Source organism: Pan troglodytes, chromosome 6 (genome assembly GCF_028858775.2).
Source record: "Pan troglodytes isolate AG18354 chromosome 6, NHGRI_mPanTro3-v2.0_pri, whole genome shotgun sequence".
Taxonomy (NCBI): domain Eukaryota; kingdom Metazoa; phylum Chordata; class Mammalia; order Primates; family Hominidae; genus Pan; species Pan troglodytes.
The window spans coordinates 118732174-118756501 of record NC_072404.2 but is presented as its reverse complement, the minus strand read 5'-3'; the positions used below and the strand labels follow the sequence as shown (position 1 = coordinate 118756501).

Below are 24328 nucleotides of genomic sequence, written 5' to 3'. Positions count from 1 at the left end.
TACAATTTTGAAGCCATTTATTTGTTTATGAATTGGTTATTAACAAGTCTATATAAGGTTAGGATTCCAATTTAAAGTTTTCACTTGAAAGCCTTCAGGGTTCAGTTGTATGTCATATAACGAGGAGTAGCACTGAATTTGGCATAAGACTTAATGACCTTATTTACAGCTTCCAAGAAATCCTTCTCGGTAGCAATTTTTCGCCGTGCTCTGATGGCAAACATACCAGCCTCTGTGCAGACGCTTCTAATCTCAGCACCTTTCAAACAAAAAGAAAATAAACAGGCTTAATTAAAGCAGCCTGAGCAGACAGACCAGCAAATATAAGCAAGAACTTTCTACTTACCAGTGCTATTTGGACACAGTCGTGCTAACAATTCAAATCTGATATCTCTTTCAACACTCATTGAACGAGCGTGAATCTTAAATATGTGGGTCCGACCCTAAAAATGAGAGAATTGACAAATATTAAAATGGAAAAAAATCACAGGAAGAAAAAACTTCAAAAATCCCTTTCCTAAAATGAAATGGTTTTCTTACCTCTAGATCGGGCAAGCTAAATTCAATTTTTCTATCCAATCTCCCTGGCCTCATCAGTGCTGGATCCAAAGTATCAGGTCTGTTAGTGGCCATCAGCACTTTAATATTGCCTCGAGGATCAAAACCATCAAGCTGATTGATCAGTTCCAACATTGTTCTCTGCACTTCATTGTCACCTCCAGCACCATCATCAAAACGAGCCCCTGAGAAGACAAAAGGAAAGATAAGCTCTTCAAGTCCACTCAAGAGTAGCACTATGCATGACCTGAAAGTACCAAAAATCTCAGCTCAAATCATGTCCTCAGGCACAAGTGCACATCCCACTTTGAAGCAAATCCTGTAAGAACAGCCTGCTTCATATAAAACTAATTAGAAAGTGAATCTTTGCTTTCAAAAGTATTCATCACAGATTTACTTAACGTTTTTTAAACTGCCTATGGGGCAGTTTAGTGTTTTCAAAGTCTACCACATTTATTACTTAATTTGAACCTCTCAAAAACTCATGAAGTACACAAGACAAGAATTATTCCCTTTATAAGATGAGCAAACTGAGGCTCAGAGATTAGTTAAAATAACTTGTCCTCAGGAGTTCGAGACCAGCCTGGCCAACATGGTGAAACCACGTCTCTACTAAAAATACAAAAATTAGCCAGGCATGGTGGTAGGCATCTGTAATTGCAGCTACTCAGGAGGCTGAGATATGAGAATTGCTTGAACCCAGGAGGCAGAGGTTGCAGTGAGCCAAGATCATGCCACTGAACTCCAACCTGAGCAACAGAGTGAGACTGTTTCTTAAAACAAAAAAAAAAAGTCTAGATTTCATGGCTAATACTGTATTTCATCAAATCTGTGAAGCCAACAAGAACATTATTTCATGTGCACTAAGAAAAACCACCATCAATTAAATTATGCCCCAGTGCTTTCTTATGACATTAGATGATACTTCTCAATTTACGAGTTGTTTAAAGTATGGAAATAGGTGTTGTATGAATGAAATCAGATATAGACTGAGCATCCCAAATTTGCAAATGCAAAATCCAAAATGCTTCAAAATTTGAAAGTTTGAGCACCAACATGACAAAAGCAATACTCATTGGAGCACTTTAGATTTCAGGTTTTCAGATTTGGGATACTCAATCAGTATAATGCAAGTACTTCAAAAGCCAAAATCCAAAATATGTGAATTCCAAAACACTTCTCAAACATTTCGGCTAAGGGATATTCAACCCATAGCACAAAAATAAAGGCTTTGAAAAAATCACAATGGTATATAATGTGTCTTCTTGCCTTTATAGTTTAGCACTACTACTTATTAGATCTGTGGCGCCACTGTTTCAGAGCTCATAGAAGAGTTGGAGTTAAAATTCTGTATAAGATTAACATATCACGACATATCACTTTACAGCCTTCATGAAACTGAATCCTAAAGCAGTTCTGTAACGTATCATTCTCACCTCCAATAGCATCAATTTCATCAAAGAAGATAAGGCAGGCTTTTTTTGTTCTGGCCATTTCAAAGAGTTCACGAACCATTCGAGCCCCCTAATGAGAAAAATGATTTATTAATTCAAAATTGGTTTCAAAATATTTTAAAATAAATAAAAAGTTATGCTTCAAACTTTTCAATATTTATTCCTAACAGTATTCTCACCCATTATTACCTAAACGTTTTTTATTTTTTTATTTTTCTGAGATGGAGTCTTCCTCTGTCGCCCAGGCTGGAGTGCAGTGGTGCGAGCTCGGCTCACTGCAAACTCTGCCGCCTGGGTTCAAACGATTCCCCTACCTCAGCCTCCCGGGTAGCTGGGATTACAGGCATGTGTCACCACATCCCGCTAATTTTTGTATTTTTAGTAGAGACGGGGTTTCAGCATCTTGGCCAGGCTGGTATTGAACTCCTGACCTCATGTTCCACCCGTCTCAGCCTCCCAAAGTGCTGGGATTACAGACGTGAGCCACTGCGCACAGCTATTTTAATTTTATTTTTTATTTTTTGAGACAGAGTTTCACTCTTGTTGCCCAGGCTGGTGTGCAATGGCACGATCTTGGCTCACTGCAACCTTCGCCTTCTGGGTTCAAGCGATTCTCATGCCTCGGCCTCCCGAGGAGCTGGGATTACAGACATGCGCCACCACACCCGGCTTTTTCTATTTTCAATGGAGACGGGGTTTCTCCATGTTGGTCAGGCTGGTTTCCAACTCCTGACCTTAGGTGATCCGCCTGCCTCTGCCTCCCAAAGTGCTGGGATTACAGGCATGAGCCACTGTGCCTGGCCTATCTAAACTTTTTTTAAAAAAGACTGAAGTTTGCTCCCCAGTCCACCAAATTAATCTTGCCAGCCTTAAAATATTAAGTGATTTTCATGATTCTGTATCTATTAAATAGCAATAGGTTTCAGATCTGAAGAGGTCAAATTAATAGTTAAATAAAGGAACCATTCTAATTAGTAAAACTTGAGTAAATAAAAGCATCTGATCTATCACTTGGAATTCCTGATCATTGAATTTGACTTGCAAGTTTTAGTTAGGGAATAAAAGGATACCTCAACTCATGCAGCTCCGTAGCTAATTCTTATTGTAAATATACGAATCATCAACAGGTTTCAGATACAATACGTATAGCCCTAGACTTATTCTCTAAATATATATATATATATGTATATGTATGTCTACAAACATAAAAACAACCTATGTTCTCACTTTCTCATTAGGACTGAAAACACTGCCCCTGAAGTAAAAGTATACTTTTTAATTAATTTACCAGGCATTTCCGTAGAAAAGCCACATCTGTAGAAAATGTCACCCTTTTGAGGAGGGGGCATACTGGTTAAAATTTTAAGTGGTTGCCTATTTCCAAATGACCACAAAGGCAGCTTCTAAACTACTAATTACAATCAAGAAATTTCAGGTCTCAGGCCGGGCGTGGTGGTTCTTGCCTATACTACCAGCACTCTGGGAGGCCAAAGCAGATGGATCACTTGAGCCCAGGAGTTTGAGACCAGCTGGGCCACATGGTAAAACCCCTCTCTACAAAAAATAGAAAAATTAGCTGGGTGTGGTGGCATGTAGCCATGCTCTCAGCTACCTGAGAGGCTGAGATGGGAGGATCGCCTAAGCCCAGAGAGGTAGAGACTGCAGTGAGCTGAGATCATGTCACTGCACTCCAGCCTGGGCAACACAGTGAGACTCTGTCTCAACAAAAGAAAAAAGAAATTTCAGGTCTGGATCCCTCAATGCAGAAGTGCCATTTTTAATTTCATTCATACTGTAAAATCTTTCACAAGGCTATATATTCTTTGATAAATTTACTTTACCTCACCGACGTATTTCTGTACAAGCTCAGATCCAATAACTCGAATGAAGCACGCATCAGTCCGATTAGCAACTGCCCGCGCACAGAGTGTCTTGCCTGTACCAGGTGGACCAAAGAGCAGCACGCCCTTGGGAGGCTCAATGCCAAGGTTCACAAACCTCTCTGGCTGTGATAGAGACACAATTTTCACACTTACCACTTCTGTATAACAAAAATCAGACTACTTCTAAATCAACAAAGTGCTTTTATGTTTAGTATTTTATCCTGAAAACCATACTTTAATATTTAAATCAAAATTATTAAGTCCACAATATACATACTTGAACTAAATAAGAAATTTTACTTATTCTAAGACATAAGTTCTAAACTGGACTTCTATCAATACATAAGACTAAATGGCTTTTAAAAAGCACTTCCATTATCCAGTCTTAAAATATTTTCCTAATTTAAAAAAAATTATGGTGTTTAAGGAACAAAATTATCTGGTATTCAGTATCCTAGTTTTCCATTATCCTCCCAAGTTTAACCTGCTTCAATTTAAGCCCCTTTCTTCTCGATGTCTTTTGAAGAACCAGTTTCTTCTATAATAGCCTGTAACATATTTAACATATTGCTAAAGGTTACACTGTGCCTCCTCTGTCACTGTAAACAGCAGATCTTTCTTTTTTAAATATACTTGACCACTCAATCCTTTTTGCTTGCTCTCCCCTAGAACTTACCAACTCTCCACACCTCCTCTCTCCACCCTCTCAAAAAACTCTCATTAGGGAAAATATTAAAAGCCATCTAATATACAAGCAATTTTAGTGCTCAATACACAAAAGACATCTTTATACAAAGAAATTTAAAAATACAACACTCAGCTACTTACATGAAGTAATGGGGTTTCAACTACTTCTCGCAGTTTCTCAATCTGTTCCTTACAGCCACCAACATCACTGTATGTGACATCAGGTTTCTCTTCCACCTAAGAGAGGGACAGAAATGTACAACATACAGTCACAGGCTTTTTGGATACTGTCCAAATTCAATAGAATAGACCTAATACCTTAAAAGAAAAACTCACAAGTGAGAATTTTAATAAAAATTGAATACATTGCCCAGTGCCCTGGAACTACTTGCTGTATTAACTTGTTATGACACTAATGAATGAAAAACAAACTAGTAAAATAAAGACAGGCTGAGACTCTGTCTCAAAAAATATATATATAAAATACTGCCGGGCTCAGTGGCTCACGCCTGGAATCCCAGCACTTTGGGAGGCTGAGGCAGGCCAAACACTTGAGGTCATGAGTTCGAAACCAATCTGGCCAACATGGTGAAACACCGTCTCTACTAAAAAGACAAAAATTAGCTGGGCGTGGTGGCGGGTGCCTGTAATCCCAGCTACTCGGGAGGCTGAGGCAGGAGAATTGCTTGAACCCGGGAGGCAGAGGTTGCAGTGAGCCAAAATCACACCATTCTACTCCAGCCTGGACAAGAGTGAAACTCCGCCTCAAAAAAAAAAAAAAAAAAAAAAAAAAGACATAGCCTTCCTTTTCCCTCCCATAATTTCTTACCTGCATCATAGTAACTGTTGGGTCAATCTTAGGAGGCAATGGAATGTGAATTTGATATTTATTTCTATCCACGCTAAGGAAGTAAAAAAGATAGTCATTAATACATTCTTTAAGCTTTCAAAGTGCTTTTATGTTTAGTCTTTTATCCCCAAAACCATACTTTAAGAAAACAAGAGAGAGACAGAGTCCCTAATTATATAAAGAGAAATAAAGAGAGCATGAAATCTGAGGATACTAAACTACATGTCTAATGTCGCAAACAACCTATCCAACAGCAATCAAACCTTTGAGGAGGGAGGGGAGATTTTTTTTTAATTTACTAAGTGAGTTGTTATGTATTCTATAGACATTAACACACTTAGCATCACAACTATCCTAAAGCAAGTACTCCCCCAACCTATACCATGTTACCTTAAATGGACTGGTAACCTCAACTCTGAAATTTGAAGCCATTCATAATAAACAACAGTGGGAGTAGGGGAGTCAGGGAAGCCAATGGGAAGTTAGGAAGCAGATGCAGAAGAAAGAATTTTCAACTATAGTACATTACTAGGTCATCCTTTGGTATTCCAAGGAACTCAGTCCATTTATTCACTACAAAGCCAAGGATATGAATGTGAGACAGTATCCTTAGTGAAAGAAAAGTATTTATTGTAAATAGAAATCTTACCCCACTCTCATCCCTTCTTCAATGTCAGTAGGTGCCACCTGATCACTAAGGTCCACCACAAACTTGGCAAACTGCTTTACGTTGATAATGTATTTTGGGTCCTCAGAATCAGCATTGATTATCTTTGTACACCTAACACAGCAAAAAGCTTGATTAGAATAAGGAACCTAAGCCACTAATAATGAATTCAACTAACTAGATTATATCCTGAGTGTGCAATATACAGGTATAAACTAGAACTACAGAAACTGGGACACTGTTAAAGATCCTTTTCTATACCCAACTCCAAAGGTCCATTCGACTTTAGCCAAGTCATAAAATTTTCAAATACATTCTCCTGGAAAATTAAACCCAAATATCTCATCATTAAGAAGTTCTCTGATTTCTTGATTTCCATAGTTTGTATTCCTTTATTATTAGTGATGCTCCTGTATATCTTAAGTTGCTCTCGTTTTTATTTTCCCTACAAAAAGATGGTCATCTTGTCTTACACCAAATTCAGTAATAAATGGGTTTTCATTCTTTTCCTGAGTTTATACTTTAAATCCGTTTTTCTTTCTTTTTTTTTTTTTTTGAGATGGAGTTTCACTCTTGTTGCCCAGGCTGAAACACAATGGCATGATCTTGGCTCACTGCAACCTCCACCTCTTGGGTTCATGCAATTCTCCTGCCTCAGCCTCCCGAGTAGCTGGGATTACAGGCATGCACCACCATGCCTAGCTAATTTTGTATTTTTTTTTTTTTTTTTTTTTAGTGGAGAGGGGGTTTCTCTCAAACTCCCAACCTCAGGCTAGCCAGGCTGGTCTCGAAATCCCAACCTCAGGTGATCCGCCCGCCTCAGCTTCCCAAAGTGCTGGGATTACAGGCGTGAGCCACCACACCTGGACTTTAAATCCATTTTTATTGTTTTTGCTACTTTTTTTCTTTTTTTAACTGAGGCAGTAGAAGCTTGTTTTTTTTTCTTTTTCTTTTTTTTGAGACAGAGTCTTGCTCTGGAACCCAGACTGGAGTGCAGTGGTGCGATCTCGGCTCACTACAATCTCCGCCTCCTGGGTTCAAGCAGTTCTCCTGCCTCAGCCTCCCAAGTAGCTGGCATTACAGGAACGCGCCAGCACGCCCGGCTAATTGTTTTGTATTTTTAGTATATACGGGGTTTCACCATGTTGGCCAGGCTGGTTTCAAACTCCCGACCTCAAGTGATCCACCTGCTTCGGCCTCCCAAAGTGCTGGGATTACAGGCGTGAGCCATTGCACCCGGCCAGTAGATTCATTTCCATATGGCCTGGTAAAAATGAATTTATAATGCCATGCACATCACAGTATAAAATAGTCAACCGCCTTTCCCCTTCTATAGTATCTATCTACTAAAGAAAAACAAAAACAAAAAACAGAACTCACATTAGAAAGCTGCTACATAAGCCACAGCAAGAATTACAGAGAAATACAAAAATAGCCTGTGGAGTGCGCACATAGGTAGAGCTAAAAGTAACGTACAGAATGCTTTGGCTTAGCCAGGTGTGGTGGGATGCACCTGCAGTCCCAGCTACTGAGGAGGCTGAGGCTGGAGGATCACTTGAGCCCAGGAGGTCAAGGCTAAAAAAGAATGCTTTGTCCTGATAGCATAATTGTGTGAAGGACTCTGTTTTCTGTTACCAACCATGTTTGCTAGGGAAGAAGAATTATACCCATTCTCTACCAAAAAAAAAGAGGCTGACCAAAAAACCTGAAAGGAAAAACAAGAACAACAAACAGCAATAATACCAAACCCTGGGGAGAGGAAGAATTTGATTTCCAGAGGTGACACATTACATTATTTTAAATGTCTAGTTATCACCAAAAAGTTTTGAGATGCAAAACATTATGAAGTGCATTTTCCCTTATGTATGACATTATGGCTCACACATAAGGGGAAAAAAAGCAGTCAATAGAAATTGTCCCTTAAGAAGCCTAGATGTTGGTGTTATTAAACAAAACTTTTTTTTTTTTTTTTTGAGACGGAATCTCACTGCTGCCCAGGCTGGAGTGCAGTGGCGCGATCTTGACTCACTGCAACTTCCGCCTCCCAGGTTCGAGCAATTCTCCTGCGTCAGCCTCCTAAGTGTCTGGGATTACAGGCGCCTGCCACCACGCCCAGCTAATATTTTTATATTTTTAGTAGAGACAGGTTTCACCATGTTGGCCAGGCTGATCTCAAACTCCTGACCTCAAGTGATCCACCTGCCTCAGCCTCCCAAAGTGCTGGGATTACAGGCATGAGCCACTGTGCCCAGTCAAACAAAAACCTTAAATCAGTACAAGAAATATTTTCAAAAAGCTAAAGGAAACCATATCTAAAGAGTTTATAGGAATGATGAGAAGAATGTCTCACCAATAGTGAATACAGATAGAGAAATTAGACTGGAATATTATTTGGCCATAAAAAGTTCCATCTATTTTAGAATACGGATGAACCTTGAAATATGCTAAGTGAAGGAAGCCATGTACTATATGATTCCATTTAGATGATATGTCCAGGATAGACAAATTCATAGAAACAGAAAGTAGATAAATGGTTGCCAGGGGCTGGAAAGAGACGGGAATGAAGACTGCTAATGGGTATTGGGTTTGTTTTTGGGGTGACAAAAATATTCTATTCTGGAATTAGATAGTGATGATCAATGCACAATTTTCTAGATATTCTAAAAATCACTAAATTGTATACTTTAAAAGAGTGAACTTCATGATATCTGAATTTTATATCAATAAGATTGTTATTAAAAAAATTCATAAGCTGGCCGGGCACGGTGGCTCACACCTGTAATCCCAGAACTTTGGGAGGCCGAGGTGGGCAGATGGCTTGAGCCTAGGAGTTCAAGAGCAGCCCAGGCAACATGGCAAGACCCTGTCTCTACTAAAAATTAAAAAAAAAAAAAAAAAAAAAAAGCCAGACATGGGGTGGTATGCACCTGTGGTCCCAGCCACTTGGGAGGCTGAGGTGGGAGCCCAAGAAGCAGAGGCTGCAGTGAGCTGAGATCATGTTACTGCACTCCAGCCTTGGTAACAAAGTGAGACCTTGTCTCAAAAAAAAAAAAAAAATTCACAAGCTAAAAATTACACATACACAAATTTTATCAAGAGTTTTAAGCAAAGAGTATGAGACTAAAATCAATGGAAACTTTTTCAAAATAATCTTTGCTTTCTTTAAGGCCTGGGATCTTGTAGGGGTATAGGGCTCTTTAGCTAGTCTGTCTGTTATAAAAAATCTATATGAAAAGTTTCCCTCTAACTGCTTTACAGAAAAAAGAAAATTCCCCTCATACGGCCTAGAAAAATGTACCTAGATTTTTTAATTTACCATAGAGAGATAAGAACATATTACAACCATGATATAAGAGCAGAACATTCAACACACACACAAAAATGAAAGAATAAAGATAAGAGCCTTGAAATAAAAAACCTGAGTTTTTTTACCTGAGAAATTAAAAACCTACGAGAAGAAAAATGGGAGGAAAAAAACATCAACAGAAAAATTCAAAGATAAAGAAAAGCTCATAGAAAGTAAAGTAAAAAGGCAAAAAGAAGAAAAACAGGAAGGAAAGATTAGCATATTAGAGGAGCAATCCTGGAGGCCCCATATCCAAATAAGAGAATTCAGGAATAAGGGTCCAAGAAAACGGAAGGAAAGAAATTAACAAATAGTTTCAAGAAGATTTGCCTTACTAAAGGACAAGAGAGCCCATGACAACGGATGAAAACAGACCAACACCAAGGCACATCACCATGAAATTTCAAAATAGAACAAGAGAAGACTACAATTTTCAGAGAAAAATTAGGCCACATATACAGGACTGAGGATCAGAATGGCTTCAGAGTAACACTGGGAGGCAAAGGACAACAGAACGACGCCTTCAAAATTTTGAAGGGAAAAGAACTGTATACTCAGCTAAGACACTTTCAGACATATGCAGTCTCAAAATATTACCTCCCAACTGACCCTTTTCCAAGAAGCTACCAGAGGATGTATTAGACCAAGCAACAGGAGAGAGGTAAAGGGCAATCTCCAGGGTAGAGAAGTCAGACAACAATTGTCATTAAACAGGCATAAAGGACAACTGGTCCAAACCAAAGCAGGTCAGAAGGTGCTGGGAAAAACTTAAGGAAAATGAAACCGAGAGAACACCAGATGCAATTAAGGTATAACTGAGAGAAAATGAACAGATCTAATGCATCTGAAGAGCAGTTTAGACAATCAAGAGAAAGTGGGAGGTTGAGTTCATAATATATGCACAGAAAACCAGGCAAATGAAAAAACAAGACGTTATAACAACCACCACCAAAAGAAGTGGTACAAGAAAGGAAAAGCAATCACAGCTTACCACTTGGCTCTTTGTGAATAGTGTTTACATAGCCATAATCATATAAACACTGAATACTGATCTAACCAAAATTATAACAGAATTACATAGGAAGGATGAGGGGATAGGAAAGGTGTGCCTTCAAGGTGAAGGCAGAGGAAACAAAACAAAATCCTCATCTTCCATGATGGAAAGCCAAAAGATAATACCTAAAACTAAAAAATCAGGAAGTAGGAATCTATAATACACAAGATATAGCAATATCCATTAGAACCATGAAGACGAAAACCAAAATAATCAGCTTTTTAAGGTGAAAATGAGTGTCATTAGGGAAGAGAAATTGGGAAATACAGTTGTTATTATTTAACTGTTTAACTCTTTTCTTTTTTTCTTTTTTTGAGACAGAGTATCACTCTGTCACCCCAGGCTGAAGTGCAGTGGCACAATCTCAGCTTACTGCAACCTCTGCCTCCCAGGTTCAAGCGATTCTCCTGCCTCAGCCTCTCCAGTAGCTGGGATTACAAGCGCCCGCCACCACACCCAGTTAATTTTTGTATTTTTAGTAGAGACGGGGTTTCACTATGTTGACCAGGCTGGTCTTGAACTCCTGACCTCAAGTCATCTGCCTGCCTGGGCCTCCCAAAGTGCTGGGATTACAGGCGTGAGCTGCCGTGCCCAGCCTGAACTATTTAACCCTTCAAAAACCATGATAAAACTAAAAAGTGAGTGAATAAATAAAAGGGAGAAAAGATGGAAATTGTGAAGTAGGGAGGGTGAGTAGATGGGAAATAAAAATAATCTTTAGCTTTTAGGAACTAAAAATAAAAACAAAATTTTTAAAAGGATTATAAACAGAGGAGAATATGTTTATAGCCTTGAATTGGGCTAGGTTTTTCTAAGCAACATTAACACCCAAAAGGTATAATGGAAATATTGGTATATTTTATCTCCTAAAAATGTAAAACATTAGTACAACAAAAGGTACCAAGAAGTTAAAAGTGACTAGGGAAAAATACTTGTAGCATACTTAAGAAAAGACAATATGTACAATATATGAACTGTTTCTAAAATTAACAAGAAACAACCCAAGAACAAAACATGAGTAGTCAAAGAAATACAGATGTTTAGTAGACAAAAGAAGTAGCTATCATACTAGTAATCAACACAGTACAAATTAAAATTATTTTCCCTCAAATGGCAAAAGTGTAAAAATTGAAAACTGCGTATCTTACATTGATCAGACAAATGGACATTTGCCTCAAAGCCTCTTGGTAAAAGTATAAACTGGCCAAAGTAATTTTCACAGGATTTTAAAACTATAATATCTTTGACCCCTAGAATTCCACTTGTAGTAAGCTAGCCTACAGAAATGTATGCACGTACACTGAGAAACATTTAACACGAATATTCACTACAGCACTGTGTATAGTAACAGAAATTGTTACAGCCTAACATCTACACATTATGCAATTTTTGCAATTTTTTCCTATATTAAAGACAAAGATTCCCAAAACATGTAGTTATATCTAAAAAAAAAAAAAATCAGGATATGTTTCTTTGCATGCAAATACAGGAAGATACACAGAGGATTACAAGGGCCAAACTATTTCAGTAGTTATGTTTGAGGAAAGGGCAACGGGAAAGCAAGTATGAGAAGGGAGTTTTTCATTTCTTGCTCTACATCTTTTTATATCATTTAAATCTTTTAAATGATTATGCCTTCATATATTTTTGAAGAATTGTTTAAGGCATAAAATTTTAACCCCAGTTTTGTAGAAAGCTTTATTTACTTGGAATTTGGAATCAAAATTATTTATGAACTATTGCATTATCCCTGAGACTCTAACATTAAGTGCTTGAAAATACAGACAAAGGTAAGTTGCCACAGAGCACCCGTGCATACCTGGCAACCTGTAAAGGCTGTTCACTCTGGAGTGTCTGCTTATCTGCAGCCAAATCCCAGAGTGCTGGTGGGGCCAGGCCAGTGTCAGATTCTTTAATACCTACATAGAGAAAGATGACAAAATTAACTAAAATGTAATGCATCACCCTATAATAAGCTTTCTAAACCTCAGCACTACTGACATTTTGCACTGAATCATTCATTGTGAGGACTATCATGTGCATTATAGACTGTTTAGTAGCATCCCTGGCCTCTCACCACTAGACGCCAGCAGCACCACCCTCTCTCAAAGTCATGACAATCAAGGATGTCTCCAGACATTGCCCAGTGTCCTCTGGGAGGGGTTGGGAGGGTGGGGCAAAATCACCCCAGCTGAAAACTACACCCTGCCCTAAAGTAATTGTCAAGCCAAAAATATAATGCCACATTTGACATTTTTGTGTAGGTCAAATATTATAAAACTTCATCATTCAAGTTCCCCCCAAAAAGTTCCAGGAAAGAGCCCAATTACTTGAAGCAAAACTATGTTGTGAGATCTTATTTTTATCCAAAAAAGTTTTTTGACTTGTTAACTGAAGTTTACTGAACTGGGTTTTGACCAACAGAAATATTACTGGCTTAGAAGATGGTACTGTTTCTTATTTCTTAACTGCATAAGCATTAAACCTGGTTGTAAAAAGCAGTGAAAGATATGGTTAAATGAGATCTAACTTCTTAACAGAAAGGAAGAATAATGATTTTTTTTAAATCTGTAATCATGAAGGAGTAAAATCTGTATTTAAACTCTTGATATTATTCACACATTACATTTAAAGGAAGGAAATGGGAATTTTAAAATACGTACCAGTGAGCTCATTAATTTTCTTGAGAAGTTGCTGAATGTCATCTTCAACTTGCTTGATCTGCCTAGAGTAAGTGCTCTGACCCTAGGTGATGAAGGTCAGTTTAGTTAGAATATCAGGATATCAACAATTTATTAAAACTACAGGTAAAAATTATTTTTAAGTTACAATTTCAATAGCTATCATTATCCCAAAGCTTGTGAAGTAGAGAGGTATTCCTGACCCAATATTTCCCCTTAAATACACAATCCACTATTATGCAAGATAACAAATGAAAATCATGGCCAGGCATGGTGGCTCATGCCTATAATCCCTGCACTTTAGGGGGCGGAGGCGGGTGGATCACCTGAGGTCAATAATTCAAGACCAGCCTGGCCAACATGATGAAACCCTGTCTCTACTAAAAATACAAAAAATTAGCCAGACGTGGCGGTGGGCGCTCATAATCCCAGCTACTCAGGAGGCTGAGGCAGGAGAATCGCTTGAACCCAGGAGGCGGAGGTTGCAGTGAACCAAGATCGCGCCATTGCACTCCAGCCTGGGTGACAAGAGCAACACTCCGTTTCAAAAAAAAAAAAAAAATCGTGTGTGAAATTATGCAAAACTATCGATTTCTATGCATTAAAACTTCATTTCAGAACTAATTCAGTAATACCTGTTAAATATAGTAAACTTGTGTAAATGATTTCAAATATCTTTCAATATAGCATCACATTTTAATCACAAATAGTATTAAAATAATACATAAACTGAGACATGCCAAATACTTTGATCTATTCTATAAACTTTAGGTAGGTAACTTCATTTAGTGAAGATTACTATAAGCTGCCAGACATTCTTTTCTAATTGTTTCTTTTTATTTTATTTTTTGTTTGGTTTTTTAATTTTTGGTTTCTTAACTTCTTCTAATTATTTTGGAAGGACAATACCAAAACAGTTTTTATTTCAACATAAAACATCTATAGTTTGTAGACACTGAAAGGACTTACATAAGTTTTCAACAAGGCAATATCCCCCTCATCCAGAGCTGAAAGAAGAGAGACAATACATGAGATTCAAAAAGAAACTAGCATTAAAATTTTTAAAAAAGAAACTAGAGCTTTTTTTCTGTTCGATTCAAATTGTTTTAAGTGAGTGTCAAAAATCAAGCAAGATTATGATGCTACATATTCAATCAAATAGTTCCTGGACTCAAGGAATTTTTATCTAACTGGGAGGAAAATAGATTTTTAAAAGTACATAATATACGTGATGACCTATTTTATATAGTACATACATAAAACACATCCATTAAGGATCTTGGTTAAATTATACCATAGTCATAAAATGAAATACAATGCAGGCCCGGTGCGGTGGCTCCTGCCTGTAATCCCAGTACTTTGGGAGGCCCAGGCAGGCAGATCACCTGAGGTCAGGAGTTTGAGACCAACCTAGCCAACCTGGCGAAACTCCGTCTCTACCAAAAATACAAAAATTGGCCTGGCATGGTGGTGCATGTCTGTAGTCCCAGCTACTCGGGAGGCTGAAGCTGGAGAATTGCTTGAACCCAGGAGGCGGAGGTTGCAGTGAGCCCAAATCACATCACCGCACTCCAGCCTGGGTGACCGAGAGAGACTCCGTCTCAAAAAGAAAAAGAAAAGGAAATACAATGCAGCAATTTAAAATGATAACAGAACATAGACATAGAAAGCAATCCAACAAATGCTATTCAGTGAATCAGGTAGGTTTAAAAAAAAGGATATAATGTGCATATATTTTGTTTTTATATAAAAATCACTTAAAACACATGTGGAGAGTAACCTGAAATGGTGTTCTACGGTGGTTATCTGGGATTTCAAGTGATTTACAGTTAATCTTTTCTATTCACAAATTCTGCATTTCTGAATTTGCTTAGCTGCTCAAATTTATTTGTAATCCCCAAATCAATACTTATGTGCTTTCATGGTCATTTGCAAATAGACAGAGTGGTAAAAAATTTAAGTTCACAACTAAGAACAAGTCACTCTACCCTCTTGTTTCAGCTTTCATACAGAGATGACCAGAAGATGGAGACCGTAGGGGAAATGCAGTGTAATCCAAGCAGTTCAGGCTTTGGGGCCAGGTGGACAGGGTTTGAATGCCAGCTCTGGAATCTGTTAGTGGGGTGACCTCAGCCAAGTCACTTAACACTTCTGAACTTTGTTTTCTCTTTTGTGAAATAAAGAAAAAATGAATCTACCAGGATGAATTGCTTTTAGGATTTAAGATTATAATCAGCCGGATGCTGTGGCTCACAGTTGTAATCCCAGGCCGAGACAGGCGGATTGCTTGAGTCCAGGCGTTCAAGAGCAGCCTGGACCACATGGCGAAACCATGTCTCTACAAAAAATGCAAAAATTAGCATGGTGGTATGCACTTGTAGTCCCAGCTACTTGGGGGGCTGAGGCAGGAGGATCGCTTGAGCCCAGGAAGTGACAGCCACAGCAAGTTGAGATTGTGCCACTGCACTTCCACCTAGGTAATAAAGTGAGACCCTGTCTCAAAAAAAAAAAAGATTATAATCTATGTGAGATGTATATATACATTTCTCCTAGGATCAAATGTTCAGTACTTCCCAACTGACCATTCACAGCAACTTTATAGAATATATCTATCATGAAAAACAAGAACCAATCATACAATCATACATATTTTAAGGAAAAAAACGGCAGGTCTTTTTTTGTTTTTGTTTTTTTTAACTAAGTATGAGTAGAGGTAGGAAAAAGCATGCTTAGGTAACAGCAGCTAGACCAGGTAAGCTGAAACATAGTATACACATTAGGTGGTAATAGGAAATTAAGTAGATGGAGGTTTGGGGCTCTAGTGAAGTAGACCATAAATTCTAGAATGAGGTAATCAGGGCCACTACAGTTGACATTATAGGAACTGTGCCTTAGGAAGAATTAGCTCGCTGAGATATGAAGAACAAATTGGAGTGAGGCCACTCGGAAGTCATAAGAACCTAAATAAAAATGGTAGCAATGAAAAGAGAAAGGAAGAGTTAGATTAAAAAAAAACCCTCAGAGGAAGAATCTACAGCACATGGCAAATGACTAAATGTGAGAAGCTGAGGGGAGAGGATCAAACATGATGCCCAGGCTTTGGACCTAGGTACCACACAACAGAAGTCACAATAGAAAGTGGTTAGCAGAGGGAGATACGAAGTTCAGTTTAAATTTTATTAAGTTTGTGGTACTGTTATCTGCACAGAAGAGTTAACTGCTATCCTTTGAAAGGCCTGCTTATAAGGTTGGTTCTTGGCTCTTGTCTGAGAACAATTTCAGAGGGTTCCTACCATTCCCAGAACTGAAAAAGGTGGTTCACTGTGCTTAAAATGTTTATACAAACTACAGGGTTTATGCAGAACACTTATCTTCCTTCAGGGAGTCTAGAATTTTGGTATGTTCTAGGCAGAGATGCCTACATTACCAACCCATAATAGAAACCCTGGGTGCCAAATCTCTGACGAGCTACTCTGGTTAGCAACATTTTACACATATTGTCACTACCTGTTGCTGGGGGAATTAAGTACATCCTGTGTGACTCCACTGGAAGAGGACCCTTGGAAGCTTGTGCCTGGTTTCTCCTGGACTTGGCCCCATGTGTCTTTTCTTTGCTGATTTTGCTTTGTATCCTTTCACTAAAATACATCATAGCCATGAGTATGACTACATGCTGAGTCTTATGAATGCTCTTAGCAAATTACTGAGCCTGAGGGTAGGCATGAAGACTATCCAACACACCGGCATATCCTGATGCAGCATTCTAAAAGGCGGAGATAAATCTGGCTCTAGAGGTCAGATGCCAGCTTGAGGTTAAAAAGGTTGACTAGGGAAGCACATACAATCCAAGACCAGAATGGATGAAATTAACAGAAACAAAACTTTAGAGAAGCCATGTGAGGACACAATGAAGGAAACAAAAGAAGCAGGCGGATAAACGGGAAGGTTCAGCAACAGAAACCAAGGGAAGCTCAAAGGCTCAACAATGTCAAAAACACAAGGATTAGGATTGAGAAATACTAAAGATCTGGGAATTAAGAAACTACTGCTCAGTTTCAACTGATTTATATAGATAGAAACTAAAGTGCAAGAACTTTAAAAATAAAATAAGAGCCTGGCATGGTAGCTCACCCCTGAAATGCCAGTACTTTGGGTGGCCAAGGTGGGAGGATCACTTGAGACCAGGAATTTGAAACCAGTCTAGGCAACATAACAAGACCCTGTCTCTACAAAAAAAAAAAATAAGTTTTAAATGAGCATGGCATGGTGGTGCACGCCTGTTGTCCTAACTACTAAGGAGGCTGAGGCAGGAGAATGGTTTTAGCCCAGGAGTTCCCAGCCTGCAGTGACTATGATCATGCCACTGCACTCCAGCTTGAGCGACAGTGCAAGACTGTCTCTAAAAATAAATATATAAGTATTAAAGAAATGTACTGTGGGAGAATAGTAATAGCTGCTATAAATTGAGATGATCACTATATGAGACACCGTGATTAGAGATACATATTGATATTATCTAATTCTATATAAACCTGTGAAGTAAATACAATTATTTCTACATTACAGATAGGAAAAACAGTTTCACAGAATTTATTAGACAAAACTCAAAGCCAAGATTCAAACCTAGGTCTTCCTAACTCCTAAGCCTGTCCTTTCTGCCACTTTTAGGCAGTGAAAGAAAAAAAAGAAAATGACTTGTAACTTAGGAGAGCAGGAAGATTTTCTCAACTATGTTTTTAAGATAAAATGGATATTAGCATGCTTATAAGAACAAAAGGGAAAAATTCCATAGGACAACAAATAGAAGAGGTAGTGACTGAAGAAACAAAGTCCAGAGGAGGAAGGCATAAGGTCAAAAACAGAAATGGGGAAGGTTGCACATAACAAAAATTGATACCACTTCCTCCAAGGCAGGATTAAAACAGAAAATGGAAAATGTCAGAGAAGTTAAGAGAACTCTTAAGTGGATTCTCAATCGTCTCAGGAGAGAAAAAAGTCATCAGTCACGAAGAAAGAGACTGAACTGAGGACCTGAAAAACATGTAAAAGGCTTGAAATAACCACTCAAACAAAGTGAGTCAATAGGAGATTCACAAAAAGTTAACTGCAATTAGGACCAAGTTGAGATCTGAAAGCTTAAATTGAAAGTAACTTAATCAGGCTAGACGCAGTGGCTCACGCCTGTAATCCCAGCATTTTGGGAGGCCAAGGTGGGCGGATCACCTGAGGTCAGGAGTTCAAGACCAGCCTGGCCAACATTGTGAAACCTGGTCTCTGCTAAAAATGCAAAAATTAGCTGGGTGTGGTGGGGGGTGCCTGTAATCCCAGCTACTTGGGAGGTTGAGGCAGGAGAATCCCTTGAACCCAGGAGGCAGCGATTGCAGTGAGCTGAGATCACATCTCTGCTCTCCAGCCTGGGTGACAAGAGCAAGACTCCATCTCAAAAAAAAAAAAAAAGGGTATGTATGAATAAACGCATAAGATCCTATATACATGTTAGTCATAACTGTATCCAAGGAATAAATGTATTAATATTTTTACAGAAGAACAAACCCAGAGAAACACACAGATCACTGTGCACAGATCAAATGATAAATCTCTGTGTCTAAGTTTTCCAATAAATACTGAGTATCTCTGACATTTTCAGTGTCCTAAAATATTTTTAAAAGAAACAGCAGAATGAGATGAAGGTAGAAAGGAAATGCTTTCTTTTGGGGGACAGTGTAAATGGAGAAGGGTGCTAGGAAAAGTTGAAGTTGTTAAGAAAGGAAAAAGTAAGAAGAAACATAAGAAATACCAAAAGAACACTTAAAAATAGCTTAAGGAACAAAAGGAGAAACAGCATAAAGATGAGACTACAAACGGGACTACTGGGAAGAAGTTATATCCAAAACTGGTGTGGATATCTCCTGCACTGTAAGTTAAAGTGTCAACTGGTACAATCTCCATGGAGTGTAGTTTGGCACTTACAAAATTAGAACTCCACTTCTAGAATTTATCCTACAATTTGTACTTGTGCACTTGGTAAAAGTTACATAAACAAGATTATTCATTTTTTTAAATGTTTATTTTATGTACAAAGAACTATCATGGTTTTCCATTGGGTAGATGCCTTGGATAATCCTTTGAAGGAAGATCACTTAGTCCAACTTAATGAAACCAATATCCTTCCCATACTGACAAAAACACTGGCGGCACATATTGAGGCCATATTTCCGGATCAGACCGTGCCGGTTTGAACAGACGCGACAAGAGCAAGAACCCTGGCCGAATTTTCGCGGGTGGCTCCAGCATAGCTTCTGGTGACCCATCTTGGTCTCAGAGTGCAACGAGGTAAAAGGTATTCATTGTTTTATAACAGCAACAAATTGGAAAAATCTACACGTCCATCAATAATAAATAAATTACTGTATACGCATAATACAGGATACTATGCAGATGCAGAGGAAGTGACTACATGATAGGAAAGTATCTCTAATATATATTAAATTTTTTAAAAATCAAGATGTTGAAGTATGTACAGCATGCTACATTTGTGTTAAAAAAAAAAGGAATAGATAAGCACACTTGCTTGTATATGTATAGAATATGTCTAAAAAGATATGCAAAATAGCAACATTAGTTGCCTCTGTGGAGAAGTTGGTGGCTGGGGCCAAGGATGCGAGGCTTTTCAAAGATATCTTTTCTGCCTCTTGAATTGTGAACCCTGTGAATGTATTATCTGGTCAAATAATTTTTTTAAGAAAATTATGTCTCAGAATTGTGGCTACACAGTGACAGCTCCCGGCTGTCACAGGGGGAAGGAGGAGGAGAGGAAAGAGGATCAGGTGACCGAGCACCGCCAGGCAGAACTTTTCAAGGCCTATTAGGCCAAGCAGGGTGCGTGACTTCTTCAAGACCCGAGAGCTGAGAATGAATAAAAATTTCCATCAGCAGATAATACAGAACTTGTAGTGGATGAGGGAGACTGAGAAGGCAGGCAAGTTAATCCAGCCGGTGTCCAGACTAAATTACTAGGGGCACAAAAGGGCCAGAGCACAGAGCCAGGAGCGGGAATCCAGCTCCTCTCCAGTGCCAAGGCAGCTCCGCTCCAGTCCCGCCCCAGCTCCGAGCTCCGGCCCATGTCAACTGACCTCGGATGGGCTTGTCGTCCTTCTCATCCTCTTTGGTCTTCCGCTGATCGGCACCGAGGTAATCCGGCATTTTAGCAGCTCCAAAAGCCTCCGCTCCTTAATGATTACACAGCACCTTCCTTGCTTCCGGTGGTGTCTTCCCTTTCCCTTCCCCACCGGAAGTAAATTGGGCTCAGACAGACCCCTTTATGCAGTGCTTTAGAGTCCGGACAGAGCCCTGGGGAAACGCTTTGGCACGCTGGTTTTTGGACTGATTACCTGTGAGAAGGAAACTTTACAGTGTTTGTAAAACGCCTGGCATATTAGACACAATAAGTAGTGGCCACATCTACAAAGATAGTGAAGGTAATCTATTTCTGGTAAAGAGTTAATATCCAGAATAAAGAACTCCTACCACACAAGAAAACAACCTGATTTTTTAAGTGGGCAAATAACCTGAATAAACATTGCTCCAAAGAAGATATACAAATGGACAACATCACTGTTAGGAAATGCAAATCAAAACCACAGTTGGATGCCACCACATACCTATTAAGATAGCTATTATTAAAAACAAGCAAAAACAAAACAGAAAATAAGTGTTGGAAAGGATGACCCTTGGGTCCAGCCAACTCTTGCATGTGCTGCTGGATAAAATGGAATCCTGGTGCACTGTTGATGTAAATGTAAAATGATAAAATGGTGCAACTGCTGTGGGAAACAGTATGATTGATTCCTCAGGAAATTAAAAATAATTACCATGCCATCTAGCAATTCGATTTCTGGATGTGTATCCAAAAGAACTGAAAACAGGATATCAAAGAGATATTTGTACATCCATGTCCATAAGCAGCATTAGTCATGATACCCATAAGGTGGAAGCAACCCAAGTGTCCATCTACATATGAATGGATAAACAAAATGTGATACACGGATGCGCGCACACACACACACACACACACACACACACACACAAATATTATTCAGCCTTAAAAAGGAATGAAACTCTAGTATAAGCTACAACACAGATGAACCTTGAAGACATTATGCTAAGTGAATAAGCCAGTCACAAAAAAGACAAATACTATATGATTCCACAAATATGAAGTACCTAGAGGTGTCAAATTCCTAAAGACAAAGTAGAAGGATGGTTTCCAGTGGACAGTTTTTTCCACTGGCATAGTTTCAGTTTTGTAAGATTAAATGGGTATAGAGTTTCAGTTTTGTAAGATAAAAATAGTTTTGTAGGGTGGTTACACAATAATGTGAATGTACTTAACATTACTGTAAACTTAAAAACGGTGAAGTTCGTAAATTTCATGTTATGTGTGTTTTAGCACAATTTTTTTTAAAAAACAAAACCCCCGGCCGGGCACCGTGGCTCACCCCTGTAATTCCAGCACTTTGGGAGGCTGAAGCAGGCAGATCATGAGGTCAGGAGTTGGAGACCAGCCTGGCCAACATGGCTAAACCCCGTCTCTACTACAAATACAGAAATTAGCTGGGCGTGGTGGCACGCACTTGTAATCCCAGCTACTCGGGAGGCTGAGGCAGGAGAATCGCTTGAACCTGGGAGGCAGAGATTGCAGTGAGCCGAAATCAGGCCACTGCACTCCAGCCTGGGCGACAGAGCAAGCCTCTGTCTCAGAAAAGAAAACAAAAAACAAAAAAACAAAAACCCATGTTAGAGTTAATGGTAAAATTGAATGGGAGGAGGTGTGAGGAAAAAATTATATTAATATGAAGAAAGTGGAGTCAGGTTACTTTGCACCTTGGAGCATGTTTTAACAGTGGTTGCATTAGTAGGGATCAGGAAGAGGTTTTGGGGCAGAAGATTAGTTCAATTTTTTTTTTTTTTTTAAAGACGGGGTCTCACTGTTACCCAGGCTGGAGCGCAATGGTGTGATCTCAGCTCACTGCAACCTCCACCTCCCGGGCTCAACGATCTTCCCACCTCAGCCTCCCTTCGTTCAATTTTTGAAAAGTCAGTTTTGAAGTGACAATTTTATCATGCAGCAGATATACAGACCAATTAAATGTATTTAATTGGCCTGGCACAGTGACTCATGCCTCTAATCCCAGAGCTTTGGGAGACTGAGGCAGGAGGATCCCTTGAGGCCAGGAGTTCAAGACCACCTTGGGCAACATAGTGAGACCCTGTCTCTACAAAAAAAAAAAAAATATATATATATATATAATATATTTCAAAACTTTAATTGTGAAAATATAATGAAATTAGTAAGTTATTTTCTAATTTACTAATTTCTGGTGGTCCTTGCTAAAGAGTGGCATATCAAGTTTATTTTATTGAACCTGTTTCAGATACTGCTGTTGGGGGCGAGCCTTTACCCACTGTTTGTTTTTGCTGGTTTTTGCTTTTGACTGCAGTCTTAGAAGGAAGCATATAGTAGGAATACAATTGATTTTATTATACATTAAAAAATTAAGTCCCAGAGTCCTATAATTGGGAATATCTTGAATAAAAACTTCATTAGAACAGGGTAAAAATATTGCTGGCCTTGGAATACAATCTAACACACTAGAGAGAGGTTTCTTCTCCAAGTGAGTATTAAAAGATATAATGCAGGTAAATTAGTAATAGCACGACAAATATTAGCTGCTATTATCATCATCAAGTTAAACACAAATGTATCACAAATACACGTACGTAATTCTCCGCAAATGTATATACTAGTCGTCGATACTGGCTCATACAGGTACTTTCATTTTTTACTTAAAAGTATAGCGCTCCTGGGAAAATCACTGATTAGGTTCAGATTAATATATAAAGCAGTAAGAACTTAAAGATAATATAAAAAGAGCTGCTTTTAAAGGTTATGTTCTATGTATTGCACTGGGACGTGGAATATAATCCTTTTTACAGGAAAACTGATGCGCCTAGGAACCATTCTCTCGTGCGACTTGGTCTCCAGCCGGATCTCAGTCAGTATAGAACTAGGTTGCCGCACACGTTGGCGGGGGTGGGAGGGTGTGAGATTGGCCTCCACACCACGAAAGATCCATCCCGGAAGTGCTTACTGGTCGTCTCCATGCGCCGGTTCCTGGGCGTCTTAGAGCCAAGGCGCGAGGCTCGGAGTGAGAGGTAGAGCTGGAGGGGACCCTAAGCGCCCTCCGCCCGGGACGTGAGCCGCTGCGCCCACCGGGCTAGACCCGGCGCCATCATGCTGCTTCTGCCAAGCGCCGCGGACGGCCGGGGCACCGCCATCACCCACGCTCTGACCTCTGGTAAGTGCCCACCCAGCCTCGGTTCCTTCTCACCTCAGCCGCCCCTGCCTCAGTCCTCCGCCTCGGCAACCCTGGGGTCTCTCTACCCTTGACCCTGGCGACTAGCCCCGGGGCCGTATGGGGCCGTGACGAGTGCCTTTTTGCTCCGTGTTTTAAAGTAATCCTACCCTAGATTAGAAGGAAGGAGGGTGAGGGGTGCCTTCCTTTTGCTCCTACCGTTGCTTCCTCCTCTCGCCGCTGCTGACCCATGGATTGGGCTGAGCATTTCGGGACGGAACCCCCCAGTACCCCAGAAAGGTTCTCATAAGCATCTCCTTGCCTACAGTGGAAAGACTACGCGCAGCGAGCACCCCACGTGCCTGGGGTCGTACAAAGCTTTGCTACTGGCGCTCTCTTAAACACCTTTCTCCCTCTCTACGTTTGCTCCGGCCTTGTTTTTTAAATGTCACAACTCAGACACCGCTCCTCATACTCGGTGTTCAAAGACTGTGCTGCTGAAAAGATCCGCGTAGACTTTGAAAGGCAGTTATTACAAGTGAAACTTGTCCTGCTGCTGTAGGTTTTAGTTTTATGGCCCAGGACAGTCATGAGTATTGTAAACTTAAGAGTCTCCAGGTCCAGTGATCTACAGTAATTCCCATAGCCAGTCACATAGGCGCTTGTTGAATGTGAATTTTGAACATAACCCATGGCACGTGTTGCATTTATGTGTCTCCGTGTGCCTCTTACAACTAGAGCAAAAGGCTTAAAAGGCAGTGTTCTTAAAAGCCACACACCCATACTACACAGG

General features: G+C 39.5%; 3 protein-coding genes across 8 annotated transcripts in view; 1 reads left to right on the top strand and 2 right to left on the bottom strand.

Annotated features, from left to right (window-relative positions):
• PSMC2 (proteasome 26S subunit, ATPase 2) lies at positions 1–23882 on the bottom strand. Of its 5 annotated transcripts, none has more exons than XM_009453853.4 (13): positions 23755–23882; positions 20314–20571; positions 14150–14187; positions 13163–13244; positions 12319–12418; positions 6082–6213; positions 5412–5484; positions 4724–4819; positions 3854–4018; positions 1995–2082; positions 541–743; positions 347–443; positions 1–259 (listed from the first exon to the last, which is right to left on the bottom strand). In XM_009453853.4, exons 2-13 carry the CDS (start codon positions 20381–20383, stop codon positions 102–104), a joined length of 1302 nt encoding a protein of 433 aa, XP_009452128.1. In that variant the 5' UTR covers positions 20384–20571; positions 23755–23882; the 3' UTR covers positions 1–101.
• LOC107975905 (small ribosomal subunit protein uS14-like) lies at positions 19230–19592 on the bottom strand. The gene has a single exon (XM_063815005.1). The coding sequence runs from the start codon at positions 19489–19491 to the stop codon at positions 19321–19323; it is 171 nt and encodes a 56-aa protein (XP_063671075.1). The 5' UTR covers positions 19492–19592; the 3' UTR covers positions 19230–19320.
• The window catches only part of DNAJC2 (DnaJ heat shock protein family (Hsp40) member C2), a 32155-nt gene continuing 31169 nt past the window's right edge, over positions 23343–24328 (top strand). The window contains 1 exon segment of one of the 2 annotated variants that reach the window (NM_001280417.1): positions 23343–23538. In NM_001280417.1, coding sequence (NP_001267346.1) covers positions 23475–23538 — 64 coding nt within the window. In that variant the 5' untranslated portion in view covers positions 23343–23474. 2 annotated transcript variants of the gene reach the window in all.

What these genes read in the sequence shown, in the direction of transcription:
- LOC107975905 (XM_063815005.1), bottom strand. Translation starts at nt 19,491, where the DNA reads ATGGGTCACCAGAAGCTATGCTGGAGCCACCCGCGAAAATTCGGCCAG.
- PSMC2 (XM_009453853.4), bottom strand. Translation starts at nt 20,383, where the DNA reads ATGCCGGATTACCTCGGTGCCGATCAGCGGAAGACCAAAGAGGATGAG. An exon ending in GAAGAAGGGATGAGAGTGGG is followed by an intron (nt 5,485 to 6,081) that starts GTAAGATTTCTA and finishes TTACTTCCTTAG; the next exon opens with CGTGGATAGAAATAAATATC. An exon ending in TTAGCTTGCCCGATCTAGAG is followed by an intron (nt 444 to 540) that starts GTAAGAAAACCA and finishes TCTCATTTTTAG; the next exon opens with GGTCGGACCCACATATTTAA.